This window comes from Protomyctophum bolini (genome assembly GCF_963924005.1).
Source record: "Protomyctophum bolini genome assembly, chromosome: 6".
Classification (NCBI taxonomy): domain Eukaryota; kingdom Metazoa; phylum Chordata; class Actinopteri; order Myctophiformes; family Myctophidae; genus Protomyctophum; species Protomyctophum bolini.
The window spans coordinates 32,884,499-32,902,609 of NC_137867.1; the positions used below are offsets into that span (position 1 = coordinate 32,884,499).

The 18,111-nt window shown below is 42.5% G+C and overlaps 1 protein-coding gene across 1 annotated transcript in view; it reads left to right on the plus strand.

Annotated features, from left to right (window-relative positions):
• Nucleotides 1-361: 361 nt before the first annotated feature.
• The window catches only part of LOC308316974 (multivesicular body subunit 12B-like), a gene marked incomplete at its 3' end in the record, with an annotated part of 42,506 nt that continues 24,756 nt past the window's right edge, over nt 362-18,111 (plus strand). The window contains exons 1-6 of the mRNA XM_080765764.1: nt 362-464; nt 2,210-2,339; nt 9,172-9,267; nt 11,641-11,731; nt 13,214-13,343; nt 14,308-14,421. Coding sequence (XP_080621890.1) covers nt 2,214-2,339; nt 9,172-9,267; nt 11,641-11,731; nt 13,214-13,343; nt 14,308-14,421 — 557 coding nt within the window. The 5' untranslated portion in view covers nt 362-464; nt 2,210-2,213. The remainder of the gene's footprint in view (nt 465-2,209; nt 2,340-9,171; nt 9,268-11,640; nt 11,732-13,213; nt 13,344-14,307; nt 14,422-18,111) is intronic.

The following is an 18,111-nucleotide window of genomic DNA, read 5'->3' on the forward strand; positions in this document are numbered from 1 at the left end:
CTGGAAGGGATCTGGTAATAGTTATCTGGGTGATTGGTGAAGGTGGCTCAGGACACAGAATGTCAATGAATGAACCTACATTTCTGGAATATTCACCCAATATGCACGCGCAGGCTTGAGAACGCAACGGGCGGGGGCGGGGCATGTGCTCGCACCTGCCAAGCGGATATGTTTGTGGATTCGGACGGGTCACACGCATAGAGTTGGTCACACGCAGTACCTTGCACTGTTGCACAACACCCGGAAGCACAAACTCGCGTCAGTGAGTAGGTAGGCCTACTGTCTGTCTGTAGTCTACTCTGTACACAAGACAAGACTGAAAAGTTGACCGCAGTCACGCCATAAAGCAAGGCAGCATATCATATAGCCTAGTAGGCTAAAACTACTACAATAATTAAGGTACACTAATTGTTACAGGACGACCGTTTTACCTGGATCAACATCTGCGATATTTTCCCCTTGGGGTAGGTACTGTACTAGACCATGGTTCTGAATCTTCTAAGTTCTGATCCGTTAACTTCTGATCACTCGGGTCATTAACACGCCTATCTACCAGACGTCACATCAGAGAGCAGTATTCATTTGTACTGTACATGACAGCCGTCAGCCATGCATGGTTCACGTACGTTGACGCTCGTCCTTCAAGAGCGTTCACCCTGTTTTACGCAATTTATTGTTACTTTAGATGTTCAACGTTAACGTCTACACAAACGTTCAGATTTCAATAAAGTGCTCACCCCCGGGCCACGGATGTTAGAACTTTGCTTGGGCGGGTATTAGCACCCGTGCATTCCGTGTTGTTCAATAAAAAAGCATTTTAATCCGACCATGTTCTCAAAACGTTAGTGTATCAGAGTGCAATATACCTACCAACCGATAGTGGCAGAGTTGAAAGTATATGGCGAAACAAATTAGAAATGCCCGGCGATCGGATAAAAAATACTTTTTATTTAATTATACTTAATGCACCGCTGCTAATATCGGATCGAGCAAAATTCTAACATCTGTGGCCCTGGGGTGAGCACTTTATATTTGACATTGGAACGTTTATGTAGAGGTTAACGTAGTAAATGTAGCAAGGTGCGCAAAACGGGGTAAAAGAAACACAAATCACAAACGCTTTTGTCAAAATGGCAAAGGTGATTTTGGAGAGAGGTCGGCTAGCTGAGGGTCCTGGCTGCAGTGGAGGGGCTGCCAGCAATTGATGGGGATTGGGGAACAAATTCATGTTAGAAAGGAATCATTCATTCTATTAGCCAATTTGCTATCCTGTTTCATTTGAATAAGTACAGCTATCTAACATTTGTTAAAGAGACGGCTGTTTGTGGAGTAAATCCTCTAATTTGATCAGCTTAATTGTAATAGATTCTGTAAACATCAAGATTGAAAGCACTAACTTTGTCAGTTAGTACAAGAATGCTTTAAACATAATCTAATAAAACTGTAAAGGAACCTTTGCAAAGCCACTTACCCCTTAAAAGGCTTGCATAACCATTAGGGTAAAATTCCCCAAGACAGGAATAGATAGCAATTGATTGGGACTTCCCTGAAAATATGTGATCGCTCCTTCTAATTTGTGATTTGGTGAACTCATTGGGTGGTCTCCAAATGCTTTTTTGTCATTGGTCTCACTTGTCATTCGATCCTGGATTAGGGGACCGCTTTTTCTTCTAGCTAATTAGCCAGCAAAAGTCAATAATGTGTTTCAAAGTCATTTTTGTTGAGAGAAAACCATCTCAGACTAACTGTGTTGTCCTGAAATGTTCAAGCAGGAAGTATTTTTCTAAAATATGGGGATATTGTTTGTCAGTCACATATTACAAAGAGACAAGTTGTAGAATATAGGCTAGAAATCCCTTCCCTTCCGTCATTATTATTGATTAGAGTAGAAATGATTGTACTGTACAATGCATCACAATACAGACAAACACAGTGACATATAGATAGATAGATAGATAGATAGATATATCTTTATTGTCATTGTAACATGTACAACAACATTAGAAGTGCCAACTGATCAGTGCATCAAATTACTAAAATATAGCGTGGTATACAGTGTGCAGGCTATCTGTTGTGTTGTGTAAGTCCAAACCTGACTACTATATGTTTTCAGGTTGTGACAGCCATTCAAATTGGATTATTAAAGCTGTGCAATATTTCAACATGCTATTTATTTAATGTATCAAATTATCTTTTGATCATATTGCAGAGGGATGCTGAGGGACGATATGTCTGAAGTACCAGATCAATGTAAAGCCCTGGAGCAGCTGCCCACAGATCCCATCAGTGCAGTTGGAGTGGCTGCATCGCAGAACAAGGTCCCTGATGGTTACCACGTTGTGAGTCATGTTTTTGAACTTGGGACAATTTCTCAAATGTATTACTTTGGACATGGATTTTGTTATGGTATTAGAAGCCTTCCCTTTGAAAGTGTGAAGTGTTCTGTTATTTCCCTTTGAGGAAACCATCCTGTAAAACTTCACAACTAAACATACTTTTAATTTTAATTTTTTTTACCAGCATGCAATTTTATGAAATGTAAGTGAATCATCAAGGGAATTACTTGTTCTAAGCATTCTTTATTTAATTAGTTATTTTTGTTTTGTTTTGTTTGTGTGCTTTGCTTTCTGTTGTAATTTAATGAAAAATAGTATGGCTGTAAATGCCATTGTTATAACATTCTAAAACGGATGTAACATGCAGCCTTGAGGTTGTGACACAATGTGACAGGCTTGAAGCAGCTTGCTGGCGTTTCTGTTAGAGCTGTTGCATATGACTTATTCATAGAGTTTACTTGGATGATTAGGGGGAATGCTTTGCCCAACATTGTCATGTGTTGCCAGTGCCACCAGTCCTCCAGACTCACCAGAGGCTATGGTTTAACAATGTTTGGTGGATACCAGCCACGGCGGTAGAACTTTGTGCCCATGTTTGTTTTACACTCCAGAGAAGAGGGGTTGCCAGCAGCCTGGTACCCCTACAACTTCAGCATTAATTTGGTTGTTAGGATGGAAAGTAGGACAGCGGATCTACTGGCTTATGGGACCCATATGTATGTGAACGGGATGGAGAGCAGAAGATGTCTGGGATTTTAACAACGCAAAAAACAAGCTCAGGGAGCTCTCTTCCTTTCTCTCTTCCTCTCTGCTTTAATTTCAGTTTTTCAGCCACTCCTTTCTTTCTTTTTTCACCAGACTTCCTGCCTCAGCCAACACAGCCTGATCATTGTCAAGTCTGGTAGATAATTGTGAGTTGGCATTGAATTGGAGCTTCTGGCATGGGAATGGAGCCTACTGGCAGTGAACCAGTACGCACACATAGTTGTGACAGAGAAGGCCCATCAGACTTCCTGCTCTGCTGCTTTGGTGCTGCATTACATTTCAGTCGTAAAAACAATACATGTTTCGTAGGGTTTAAATTTTGTCAGAGGCTGGTGTTGTATTAGCATCAGATTTATTTAGGAATGGATGTCAGATGACTTATAATGCTAATTTCCAAGTTGTAGGTACACTACAACGTAACAACTCAGAGACCCTGAATTCAGAAATCTGACCTCATTAGTACAACAAGATTATAGGACAACAACTTGAAGCACTGTACATGTCTACAGAGACATTTTGGAATAGAATTTCTTCAACACCATGACAGCTAATGTTTACCAAGCTCCAGTACTTTATCATTTCAGGCTGACATTTCAAATAGCCAAGGCTATCAGCAAAGAACATTTTAGAATTGAAGGATGGCTTGTTTTCTGGTGTGAAAAACCTGATCATTATCATAAAGGAAAGTCTGGGGACAGAACCAATGGGTGAACGCTGACAAACCTTCCTCACAGCATAAAAGTCATGTGGTTATTCAAAATGACAAACACAGCAAAACTGTCTTTTTAGGGACACAAGCTAACCTATACAAAGTAAAAACCCATATTTCCAGCCACCCGCCTTCAACCGCTTATCCGTAGTCGGGTTGCGTGGGCAACAGCTCCACCAGAGATACAGACTTCTTTCTCCACAGCAAAACTAGGTAACTTCCTTCCGAGGCATTCCTGGCAGATCTCATCCTTGAGCATTGAGCATTGCGTGTCAATGCAAAGTCTACGGAGACGTGCGTCTCAAAGCTTTTCTACAATGTCGGGATGCTCCACAGCAAAAGCATATATCAAAGTTGAGAAAACCTCAGTGTCGACCCTAGTGCACAGTGTGTGTATTGGAGCACGCTTTTCTGTGAGTAGGTGTTGGAGTAGGCATAATGGTAGCTAATTTTACAACAGAAATTTAAATTAGCAGTTGTGAAATTAATCAATATTGAGCAATGAGCATTGAACATGGCATATTTCATGCCTGAAATGTATAGTTTACAGAGTGTCAAGTCACAGGTCAAGTGTCTGTACTTCTCCTGCTTGTCTCTGTCTGGTCTGTTGCTGAGTGCAGGTAGGCACTTTGATCCGCTCAGCACCGGGCTCAACACTGGAGCCTTCCGCTGGCCGTAGACGTGTCACACACTTGACACCACTTGTAATGGACAGAAACGGACTGCTTTTGGACGAAGTGAATAATGGCAGTTGTAGAGAGCTACACAACAACATATATGGTATAAACAATCCATGGCAGGGATGGCTGCAGGTGCTCTGAACAGCTCAAGCCAGCTGCTCTGCAAGGCAGGCTGATATAGGCGCAGAGGAGAAGTAGAGACCATCATTGCTCGTCTCTGGAAGCTTATTTTGTAAACAACACATTCATTTTTACTTGGGCAGTAAATATGTTATGTAGTTGCTCAATCTTGATTATTTTAACATTACAGCTGCTGGTGTAAATCTTTCTTTTCAGATCTCTACTTTCGTACAGTCCGTTTCTTCTGCTCCGTAGCAGACACACACATTGACTCACGGTGACGGGCTGTCACTCAAAATCTTGGACAACCTTTGACACAACACATTTATTGCATTCACGGATTTCACACTGTTGACTAGCACCGATACTGGTATCAATTCAGCGTTGGGTGAAAATCGGCTGGCAACTTGTTTATTCGACAAGAGACGTGTTCGTTGCACCCTCCCACCATCCCAACAGCACTCCATCTTTAACATTTTACAATGCATTCTATGTGTTGAGAGCTTACGCTCTCTGCACTGGAAAGTCATCGCCAGCCCATGTAAAATAACTTATTACAGCTAGTATTTCTTATACAGTAGGCTGACTCGTAAAAGTTCCCCTTTAAGAAACCCTTTTACTTGCTTTATATAAATCAGCAGGTATTCCCAGGATGACAACATACTTACAGTAGCTCAGGTGCCTGTTAAACATCTCTTTCCAAGAGGGGGTGTGTGTGTGTGGGGGGGGGGTCGACAACTCTCCTTTTGTATGTTTAGAGCCTTTTCCCGTAGTGAACTTATATACTTTACCGTCTAGACTCTAGACTATAAAGGTCAAAATAATTCTTATGAATAAAAAGCCAGGGATCAGTAAACCTGCAGGATGAAAAAAATCCAAGTCCATACTCCATACACTCAAGCACTATTGAAAAGGTCACCTTTTCCGATATTGAAGAACATGATTTGACCGAAGGTCAGTGGTCTTTCATTCATGGGTTTTAAATGCAAAAAACAAAATCACACCCATGTGAAGTGACTGGTGCAACTCCATGTGGGGGTCCCCAGGGGGTCCCTGGATGTTCCAGACTCACAGGAACGCACCCAGGGTACTGGCCCGGTTCCAGCGAGCCGCACCGTGTCCGAAACAGTCGAGAAATGACAGTTACCATGTGGGGGTCCAGGGGGGTCCCCGGAACATCCAGACCCCCAGGAACGAGCCCAGGGGGCCGGCCCGGTTCCGGTGAGCATCCCCCGCGTCCGAAACGGTTGAGAAATGACAGTTACCATGTGGGGGTCCCCAGGGGGTCCCATTACTGTACTCTACTGTACTGTCACTGTACTGTACTGTCACACCCGAAATCATGTAATGGCTGCTGAAAACTCAGCATCCCATCATGCAGCTGTGCACAGTGTGAAGCTCAACAGCGCCACATGGCTGCTAAAAACTCAGCTTCCCATCATGCACCTGTGCACAGTGTGAAGCTCAACAACACTTGTCAACTGTTGGTACCCTAAACATACATAGGGACATACATACAGACAGACATAGATAGGGACAGACATAGCTGGGCATTGGAGTGGCTGCACCCTATGGTTGCACCACTCAAAAAAGTATCTACTGTTACTGTACCTGGAAATGATGTACCCGTACAAATATTGAGGGTGTGCCTCGAGATATTAGTGTTTTTGAATTCATGCTCATTACAGTGGAGTGCTTGAAGATGCCGATACTTTATCAAGGAGCTGATTAACTCTTTTGCTCTCCAGTATTGTGCACTTCCATGTCTGAACTTCAGTAGGTTGTTTGGCACGAGAGAGGGAGCATAGGCCCCGATCAAACAGCGTCCCACAGGGATCAGGAGCTTTGCTCCAGCACCAGCCAGCCACCCCACATCAAACACTTAAGCACTCTCACACACCATGCACTCATGCGCTGCAATGGAGCGCTGTGTGTAATTCAAATTCACCTGAGCTTTTAACGCATTACCCCCTTGAACTCATTAACACATTAAGATTACTTGAAGAAAGATAGTACTACCTTGAGATCTGAGTTCTCTGTAATTGCCTAGGAAGTTCAATGAACCGATTTACAAAACATAGCTCCCAGTTCTTCTTGCTTGTATTGGAGCCATCATCATTCAGCTTATTCATACCGTCCATCATTTGATGGAAAGGCAATGGGCACGCTTGGAAGTGGTAGTGTTTAGTTGCAGGCTACCTCGCACAACAAGGATGCTTATTTTCATTCAAACATTCAAATAAGATGAGAAAATAGTTGTCATAGACTCTACCATTTTATGAACAGCAGCCCAACAGTAAGGTAATTTAGGTAGGTGCTAAGCTTCTAAATGTAATGTCAATGTAGTTCAATAATCATAGTTGTCCTAGTATCCTCGCAAGAGAGATGATCCAAAGTATCATTGCTGTTTGTTCTTTGGAAGCAGTGGTTTGTTGTGACTCTAATAATGAATTTTATATTTCATATTTTTTCTCCAGCTGGTCTCACTCCCCAGAGATCCATGATTTCATGCCTTTATCTTTTTTGTTTGTTTGTTTCAGTACTACTTCACAGTGGTTTATATTAACTCACTGGTGTTGGTCTCCTGAGATCCTTCATAGGAATATTCAGCCCCCCCGGTAACACAAAAGAAAAGAGACATCTTTCACTGCAGTCCCTTAGATCACCACAAGCCTACGATCTTTGTAACTGGCAGGTGGATCTGTCGGTCGGCTTTGTTTCAAAGATTGATTTCAAGTCACAGCTGTGATATCTCTCTTTGTCGGACGTGTGCTACTCTTCTTCTGCTGCTGATGTGACGAGGCCTGGTGTCTGTCTGGCAACGGAGCCAGCCAGACGGCAGCACACTTAAAAGTAGCATGGAGGGAGACGAGCCACTCACATTTCGATCTGCTCCTTGCCTCTGCCCTCTCCCTCTGTGGCTCAGCAGAACCAACTGCGTTTTGGCATTCTGGCTGCGTGGAGCCTCTGCCGGCGCCGTGGCAGGATGATGCCTGAGGTGCCTCCTAGGAGGACGGTGCCCTCGTTGCTCCTCAACTTGACTTTGGGGTTTCACAAAGCTCGCCTTTTGTTTACGCTGACAGGATGCGCTGGCTACTGACCTGGAAAAAGTGGTCAAGACGGGTTGTCTTGTAAGGAAGAGAGAGAGAGGCTGGTGATGTATAGGCTCCTTCTGGGACTCGCTGCACTCCCCTCCCTCTCTCACTCTTTCTCATCATAATGCTCTCTCTCTATCTCTCTCTCTCTCTAACACACGCACACTCACTCGACTCTATTCCTCTTTCTCTCTCGCTCTCTAATACCCCCCCCATCCCATGTAGTCGGTGGTGGTTTTGCATGAATCTCTCCATGCCGTGCCCCCACCCCATCTCCACCACCACCCAGTCACCGGGGTCATTCATCATTATTGTCAGGGGGGTAATGTGTGTGGGTGGGTGCAGAGATCTATGACTTCTTCGTTCGAATGAACCTCATTAGATTGACTCCTCTTTGTAAAGGATCCCTTTAGAAAACAAGGCTGGCAGTTATTTAGGTGATTCTCACATGATAGTCAATGGAACATGACGTTTTAAGCCGAGCATATTTGCTGGAACCATGGAGGAGGCTCTCTGCTGTGTAGCTTGTGTTTTGCTTTATCATTCTAACCCTGATACTGACATTTACATAGAGATGCTCTATAAAACCTTGAGCTTGACTCATGGTAGCCTCACATTGTGTTACTGCATGAACCCAAGTGCCTAGAATCGAAAATTGCCAACCTATAAACCCACAGCACACTGTATTGCGACATGTCGTGAGCTTGTAGATTGGCTATTTCTGACGAAGAATTTTGGTGTGTGTGTGTGTGACTATGCCTAAGTATAGTCCCCTGGGGGATTGAAGCGAAGTTCAAATTCTGTCTGAATTTTTTGTGTTTACAACGAATGAATGAACAATGAATTGCCTTAATGGAAAACTGCTCTTTTGTTAAGGATGACGTAGATTTATTCCAAACCCACATATTGTATAAACTATAAAGAATTGGCCTAATAGTCATTGATTATTAGGTGAATTGTCTCATTGGATAATGTATGCTCTGAAATTTCCTTGGCTTACTGTGAAATTCAACAGAAAGATAAACCTCTACATAACAGATTATGTTAAAAAGCTAAAGAATCTATATATATAGTATAGTATTTTACACACGCACGCACACTGTATGGCTTACATATTCTGCATTTCAACAAAATAAAAATATGTGCATTCCCATAGAAACACAATGAAGTTTTGGTTTTCCTTATTAGAGCAGATCTTTGTCAGGGCGTCTTTAATCAGCCTGGGTCCCTGGAGATGGTATTTTTAGCCACCTTTTTGGAGGCTAAGACTCCTTTACCCACACAGAGCACTAATGAGATGGAGCGCTAGTGCAGGCAAGCGTTAATTAAGGCTGGTATGCAAGGGAAGAGGCAAAAGGCAACACGCTCGTGGCATACATACATTAACTTTATCCCACCTCGTGCATGTTTTTTTTCTCTCTCTCTTTCTCTCCTTGTTTTTTCCCTCCTCTCCTTTTTTCACGTAGGTTGCACAAACAACAGATGGCTCTGATGCCGACCTGTGGAAGGACGGCTTATTCAAATCCAAGGTCACCCGCTACCTCTGTTTCACAAGAAAGCATGTAAGTGGAAATGTAAACTAACTTTTCCCGTTCCCCATGTATCTTCCACTAGGCACTCCATCCATAACCCTTTTTTTTTCTCCGACTCGCATGGTTGGCTAGGTTCACTGTCTTCACAATTTTCTACACACTACAACCCTGAGTGTTAAAGCTACATTCCGTATGTTTTTATGTCCTCTCGTTGATCGCAACGGTAACATCTGCGATTTGAACCCAGGTCTCCCTTGTGGGAAACCAATCATCTACCACTAATGCAAGAGGGCAAGCACACTTGGCCAGGTCAGATATTGGGCTTATGAGCTCCAGGCAGTACTAACCGCTAACCAGTAGGTGTCCTGCAGTACCTGACACCAGGGTCTACATTTCTCAATGGAAGAGTAGGGATACCACCTCCAATGTGCTAGTTATAACATACTTTACACTACAGATTGGTTCAAATAAGTACTGGAATGCAGCTTTAATGTTACTCTGCAAATCTTAAAGTGGTCCAGTGTACCATAATCTTCAGTACATTTCTTTTGAAATAAGTGTCAGTGTCACTATTCATTTTGTATTACGGTATATATTTGCATGCATATTGTTGATGAATAGCTCAGTGGGATCCCAGGACTATGTTTTTCATGTTTTCGGTTCTCCGGAGAGTATTATTTATGGTTATTCATGAAATGACAAAGGAGTCTACCTTAACTATTCCAATTTATTCAATTAGCCATGTCCCCATGAGAATGTGGGTACTAACTAGGGATTCTTCAAAGGTGATATAGCCTATGCATTCCAGAATGCATACAGTCTGAATATGAAAATCCTCTTTCACAAAGAATGAAACATCAAAAGGCCTTTTCAATATGGTTGAGAATAGAGGATCTATATTTTGAAAAGCTGTGACGAGTTACATATACAGTAGTTATGTAGTTAAACGCTGGATAGACCCATGGATATTTTAATTTATTTTTACCCATTTACCTTCAATTATGGGTCCAATATTACACTATCCTACTGTGTTGTTGGTCTGTACCTACCTACACACCTACCTACACACGTCTATCTCATGCTAATGTACAGTACTAAATCATCATGGATGCCCAACCAACCTCTTTACCCTTTGCTCATACAGACAACTATTTACTAAGTCTTATTACCTTAACATATGCTATTTTAGTTGTAATGATATACTATAAAGAATACTGTTTTGAAGTATTTTCATCTGATTCCCCCCTCCCCTCCAAGAGTTCAGTCAGGTCCTTTCATGATGATGAACATGCAGTTTTGTGCTGGCTGCCTCTTGACTGAGCTCAATCTGGTTCTCAGTTTAGTATAAAGCACACAAATAGCCTTCCCCTAGTTCTTGTATATTATCTTAAAATGTGTGCCTGCATTGTTTTAAAGACTTTGACACAAATTAAACATGGCAGAGCCATCAACAAAGGCTATTTTGTCTGCCAGTCAATGTGGCCCCCACTGTAATTGTCAATGACAAAAACAGATTCAGCTAAATTAGTCCCTGAATTATGTGGGGGGAAGTAAATAGTTTGTGATTTATCATACTCTAGGTTGGAGGTAGATGGCCTTTTTGTCAGGTCCTGATGGGAAAAAATCTCCTCAGCAGAAAGAAAGGAGGAAAAAAGAAAACATAAAAAAAAGGTTCCATGCATAGTAATAACATTCATCCACATTCCCCCCTAAAGTCAGAATAAAAACTATGAATAAAAAATGTGTCTAATGGTAATGACTGCTGGGCAACAGCAGCAGTGGAATCCGGCTTTTCGGACGCATCAAGTCACGGCTCGTTCGCCCCAGTCTCCACCACCACTGTGTATTATTGCAATTTATTATCGCAAAAAATGAAAACGTAATGGCTGGAGGTTGTGAGACTGAGAAGAGTCATGCTTGAAAATGTCAACTACACACTAGGCTGATTGTTTTTAACCAGTCCTGTTCTGATGATCAAGCTGCCTGGCCTGTCTCACATCACCCCACTGTTCCTCTCCAAGGGTTGAGAATGATTACAAGTTCACACATGGATTCTCATTTTTTTTAAAGCTATTAGGTTGTAATTACTTCCGCTATTGTGTCAACCCTTCTCTTTTCCAGACTTCCTGAGATTTTAGTAAATCATCAAGTCAATTATCTTTACATTCTCTTTCCGAAACCCACCCAAAAACGGGTACCGAATTTATTTTGTCTTACTCTTTGTCCATTACAAATTGAATTATCATCATTATCGGTTGGTATGACCTGTATAACCAAAAGCGTTACTTTTCAGGAAGAAGACGTAAAAAGACAAAAATATGGACATACAAAGTTTCTGCCCGACAGCAGCGATATACTGTATGTTGTGCTCAACTTTTGAGTTGCTTCTTTTCGTCCATGCAGGAAAGTAGCGTGGTTGTGGAATTGAAGCTGATTGACGTGAAAGACACATTGCCAGAGGGCTTCACACCTGTACAAGAAACGGTGGACACAAGTAAGTAAACAGTCGGTACAAAACAACAAGCTTACTGTACTGTACGCACCTGCCCCTCTCCTTGTTGCTTTGACTCTCAAACCTATGTATGCCAGCCAGGTCCTCTGGGGCAGCTTTGCTTGAGATAGTGAATGTTTTATGGGTGCAGGTTAGCTTAATTTATGGTAGTCTGTGGGAATAAAATAAACATTTTGCCCTGGAGGTACACGAGAAGAGAATCATGAGTCATTGTTTATCTCAGCTGGAGCTGTGCTTTTCTTTATGAGCGGCTTATTTATTTATGTATTTATTTGGGGAGAGGACGAGTGGATGGGGGTTATCTAATATTAATGAAATGCATTCCCCAATGCTTTAGTGCTTTTTGAGTGCTATGTATTTCCCTCCCCTCACTATCCATGCCTTGGAAATGTAATAATATTTTGGTGTGGGGAGTGAGGACAGCTTGTTTATTATTTTTATTATCATTGCATTTACACTGCACTTTCCAGTGCTGCTAGGGGAAAGAATGAGCGAGGCACAGATGCAATATTGGAAAGCATGGCTGTTTTTTTTTCTCTTCTTTTTTTCTTTCTTTACCAGAATGAAGGAAAGAGATTATGTTTTGTTTGGCTATGGTGTAATTTAATGTTTTATTACGTTATGTGAATCCATGTTTAATGTATACATCTGACATTATGGATGAGATGCTACGTGGAATATCCAGTTTAAATCCCTGTTGTGCACTACAGCTGATGGAGAGTTTGCTTGCTTCTATCATTTTACCTACTAAAATGATGAAAATTATAATAATACATGCTGGGTATTCTGTGTTGTCCAGCTGTCCCAGTGGAAACAATATTCCCTTATCTAGGAGATGATGACTAAATGGCAAAAAAATGAAACTTGAGGAAGTGTTCATCATGGCATTTGTGAATGTTTGAATTAGAGCAGTGGTTCTCAAAGTGGGGGGGGCGTGAAGAGGTTCCAGGTGGTCTCCAGCTAAATGATTGGTAACTCTAAAGCCCAAACCACACCAATGATTCGAGAGTCGAGACGCAACGAAACCGTTTTAGCGTTCGTTGCAGCAGTCCGATACAGTATGTCCCGTTGCACATGTCGTTGCATTGCGTCGCGATGTGCATATGCACAATGATTTATCATATAGGAAAACTATTGGTGGAGAGGTTTGTCTAACCTTTGGGAGGGGCTTAGCTATAGGTCTATTCAAAGGAGCTTTATTGGCACCTCAGTGCTTGTGTGTGATATGCCCAGTTAAAGCACCAGTTCTGTTGCAGGTAGTTGCAAAGTGCAAACTACTTGTATGTTGCATTGATTCCATTTGAACATGGTAAGAGTTATGGGGGACCTTGGCCTAATGCATAGTAAACTGGGGTGGTCCTTGAAATGAAAAGTTTTGAGAATCACTGAATTAGATGACATTATAGAGCTTTAAACTTTATTTACTGTCTTTACTGACGGACCTGTGTGTACCTTCGCCATCAGAGGAACCTGCCATGAGGAAGAGGAGGCTGTGTGCGAAGCTCAGTCCTCGGGCTGCTGCAACCACTGCTGTTTGTGACATCCTGATCACTGGGAAGTCCAAACATCCCCCTGTTAACTACACTTCTATAGGGTGAGTTCAAATCCACAGCTAATGCATTTAGCAGTTTGGGAAATTATCAAGCAATCTTTTCTGAAGGCACCTCTGCTGATATTTACTCCTAGTTCCATTAGAAACCTTTCCATACTGTCAGTATAAATAGATGGATATGTGTGGTATTGGTAACTTGTATGTGCCTACAGTGTGTTTTCATGTTCAGGTGTATGGGTGTCTGATGATTATTGAATTGTTCATATCAATGACAAACCAAGCCCCTTTGTTCTCACACTGAGCATTGTGAGTGGACTCAGAGCCATCTAATACAAGAGTTACTTACGATGATGAGGGGGCAGAAACCGAGCGCTCGAGCGCTTTTCATGCAGCCTGAACTGAGACAAGCTGGAGTTGGAAATTCATTGTTTTCAACAAGGGTAGCGCAAATATGAGTTCTTTTAAGCATGTGTGCAACATGACAACTGTTTTAATGTATTGTACAGCAACAACTAAAGTCTCTTTAATGTTTATGTTGTAGTATTACTACAAAACAATCTAAAATAAAGGGATTTAAGATCATTAAAGCTGGGCTGTTGCCTGGATCCAATGAGGCCCCATGAAGTGAACGCAGTTTGCGTAACTCTGTCTATACCTAAGGCTCTGAGTGGACTCTGCCATCCAATTGACATAGAAGTTAGAACATTTTTTTAAATATTTTCTTTTTGAGGGGCCTATGCCCAGCTTTCCGGGTTTGTGTAAACACAAACATTGAAGAGAAAAGTGAGGACGGAAAAGTGAGGATGCAAATTGTGATTGGCCGGTATGAGATGATGTATGATTGATAAGAGCGCACCTCACTTCAAATGGGTATTTTTAACTGTAGACATTCTTGTGCCATCATCATTTACATCACGTTTTTAGCATATGAACAATGATGATTCTTCTTAACACCCTCCGCGCCATTGCCTTAGATTAATAATGAAGTTCATTAATCTTTTCTTAGTGAAGTTAACAACATGGGGATATGGTATCGAATGGGAGATGTTCCTCGGATACAACAAGCATCACCAACTGGATCCACTACAGCTTCAAGTGAACCACAGCCCCGCATAGCAAGGTACTGTCTCGTCATAATTCTTTACAGAAAATGTAGTAAATTCTTGAAGTTCAGTGTCAAGAGAGAGCTAATGTCCTCCGCTCCTGCATGTAAAGCAATGAAGTCCTTGGTAATTGATCTCTCCTGAGCAAACTGCAGAAAAGGTTGTGGCTGGACATAGAGAGGTAGTGAGGGTTCACTGGAGAGACAGGCTAACTAGACAGGATCCTCAGAACAAGAACATGAGTTCAATGAGGGCTAAACTCCTGCTATGTGTGCTGTGTCCCAGGAGGCTCAGGCAGGTCGCTCTCTGACGGTGGTGACAGGAGTGTTGTACTGTGCAGACAAAAGAGGAAGAGCTGTAGCCCGGAGAGGGAGGGAGGGAGACAGCTGCAGAGGAAGGGAGGAGAGCTCCATGAGCCTCCGCCATCCTGGAGCCCCATAACCCCCCACCTTCCCTCCCTTCCAACCCCAACCCTCTCAGCTGCTCACCCTTCCTCTGCCTCAGGCCCAGCAAGGAGCAGGTCTTTGTACCGCGTCCAGATCAAACAGCTCAATTATTTATTGCAACCAAAGAGCTGGGGATTTCCACAGCAAAATGTAAATAAACAATCAAGACTCCTTCAAAATGGCAGCATGGTGTAGACCGTAGAGAGACTCAACTTGGCTGGGGCACAGCTGGCTTTGCCAACTTAAAATGTGGTGCCTTGCCATTGAGTGCTGGGCTGGGGAGAAACCACTTCACAACCTAGGCCAGAGTGGGTGAATGCCAACAGGGTCCACTGCTCAGATGGCAACTCAGTGGAATAAGAGTCTGCTGAAATGCTGAAAGTTTGTTCAAAGGGAAACTATGATTCTTTTTGTTTTGTTTAGTTTTTTGTGAGCTAGATTTGTAAGCTAGATTTTGGAGAATCATCCGTATTTCAGCTTGAAGATGGTCAGTAATCTTTGATGTCTTCCAACAACGGTGAGAGCCTCGGCTGTACTCCCGACTTGCAAAATGTTACCGGTAATCCTCCGTTCTTTTGAAGCCTGCTTTCATGTTGGTGAGGCACTGGGGTTGGAATAAATTGCACCTCGAAGCAACTCACACGCCCCTCCTGCTGCCTGCTGAGATCACAGGCTCCTGTTTTTGTATTAACATTAAAATTCATGCCACAGTGTGCAAGTCTTCTTTTTAGTGCATTTCCATCCATAATGCACAGACACATAAGGACAGTTTGTGGGCAGTAGGCGCTCTTGCCAATTTCGACAGTGCCAGGTCTTTGGCAATTTATCTTTAGAAACTGGCATGGCATCCGCTCTGCGTACTTGTACTTTACACAAACACATCACCATACGTATTTGTGTGTCTTTCAGAATTTCACAAATGAGAGGTTTTGGCACAGTGATTCATGACGGTTGGTCACAGTCACAGATTGATTAAATATAACAGTACAGTAGTAGTCACTTTCCTTGTAGCATCATTTGGCTGTACTTTATTCATATTCTGCATGTGAAAATTCCTTCCCCATCCCTCCTTGGAGCCATCTATAGTATAACAACTTTATGGCCTTTGGAGAATGGCACCTCTTTAAATTTAAGTGCCCTTTACAGTCAGTGCAAAAGATGTTTTAAATACAGTCAATAATGTGTACATTTTTAATGACCCTTATAATTTGGAAGCTGCCGTGATCCCTCTCAAATGTTAAGTTGCCTCAGGCAGCAAGAACTTGTTAGTGTGCACTAACTTAAGTCAGGTTTTTCAGTTGTGTAAAGCTGTATTAAATAAACTGTAATTATAAACTGTTCAATGTGCTATTATGAGAGTTGCTGTACTGTACATTTAGTATATAATGAATCCAGTGGTTAAATGTAAATGTGTTTTACATTGAAGGTCTCATTGTTTTGACTTATACAGTACTTGATGAGAAGAAACAAGAGTCTCAAAGTCCTGCTAGTGACCCCTTGAAGCCATGCTGCTCCCAACTAAACCAAAGTGATTTGAACTGACAGTGCCGTCCTTAGTGCCCCAAAAGCTTTTAAGTAAAATAAAACAAAGTATGGTCCTAAAGGAAATGCTTTTAGGCATTTCCACTGGAATTTGGTCACCTAAACCCATAGGGGTTATCCTGTAATAATATGTTATGCTAATATGATGTAGATGATGGGATATCTTGTGCAAAAGGTTGACTGTGACCCAGTGCAGCAAATAAATGATGATCAGTAATTTGTTATATTTCAATCCATATTTCAATCAATATCAATATCCAATCATATCATATTCAATCCATATCCTAATCTCGGATACAGTCGAGAAAGGAAGGGAACTACTGGCAGTAGAAGAGGAGTGCAGGAAGATCAGCCTCGAGCTCAATGCCAACAAAACAAAAGTAATGACAGTCAACACCGAGGACAAATCCATTGCCACTGCACCGCAGCCACTGCAGTGCTCGAGCCAGTCGAGCACTTCAAATACCTCGGGGCCTGGACTGCCTCAACTGAACAGGACCTGAAGGTTCGGAGAGCACTTGCCTAGAAAGCCTTGCATGGGATGAAGAGAGTGTGGAAATCAGATATGGGAGAAGACCTTAAGAGGCGGCTGTTTATAGCTACTGTGGAGTCAGTACTGCTGTATGGGGCCGAGATATGGACCCTCACAGTACAACAGGAAAAAGCCCTGGATGGAGTCTACACAAGAATGCTACAAAGGGCACTGTCACATGGACGGACCACATTAGAAATATGGACCTCTATGGGGATTGGGGACTTACCACAGGTCACGGACAAAGTCAGAGAGAGAAGGATGAGGCTGACAGGGCACTGGGTCAAGCACACAGAACTGGGGAGCCAACCCAGGGCAAAGCCAGGAGAGGAAAGAAGCGTACCACCTACTATATGTAGATGTACTGCGGCATGACAGCTTAGCTAACAACACTGCAGAGCTGGTGTTAGCTAGACCTCACTCTCGCTTACTTAATTTAACAATCCATATTTTTGTCACCACCAGGCTGAAGGCATGGGGATAGAGTATGTTTTGCACTCCGTCCGTGTGTCCTTCCTTCCGTCCATCCGTCCGTTATCAGCTAATCTCCGGCACCTTTGACCCGATCCATGCCAAACTGTGCACACACACTCCCTGGATGCCAACGACAAACCTCTGCCCCAAATATTCCTCAACGGCCTGTTGAACACATTTCTGAAGATAACTCATGTGATCAACATGGATCTGCACAATTTCCCATCTTCCATCCTGATTGGCTAAGATTGTCTTCCAAAGCTCACATGATTGATCCGTTTAGAACAAAATGACACAAATGTGTCCAATTTCCATGAAATTATACACACACATTTCCACTAAGCCGAGGACGACATGCCACAATGCTTCCCCCAAAATCAGCCTGGCGCTATAACAGTCAAATTCCTGTTTTTACCTATAACTGCATCGATCTGTATACAACTTATGTATGCGCACTAGAGGCCATGGAAAAACATTTTCTCTGCATCCCTCCACATCTGCCGGTTATAGCGCCACCATGAGGCCGATTTCTGCAAAACACATTGTTTATGTTAGTCGCACAGATTTCATCCAAATCTCACGCAAATCGGTACACATGATCTCTGTAGTCATGTGATCAAGACGAGCCTGTTGGATTTCTCAGATTCTACACTGATTAGCTAAGATTGCCTTCCAAAGTTTTCAGGAGTAGCCCGTTTTGTACAAAATGCTGC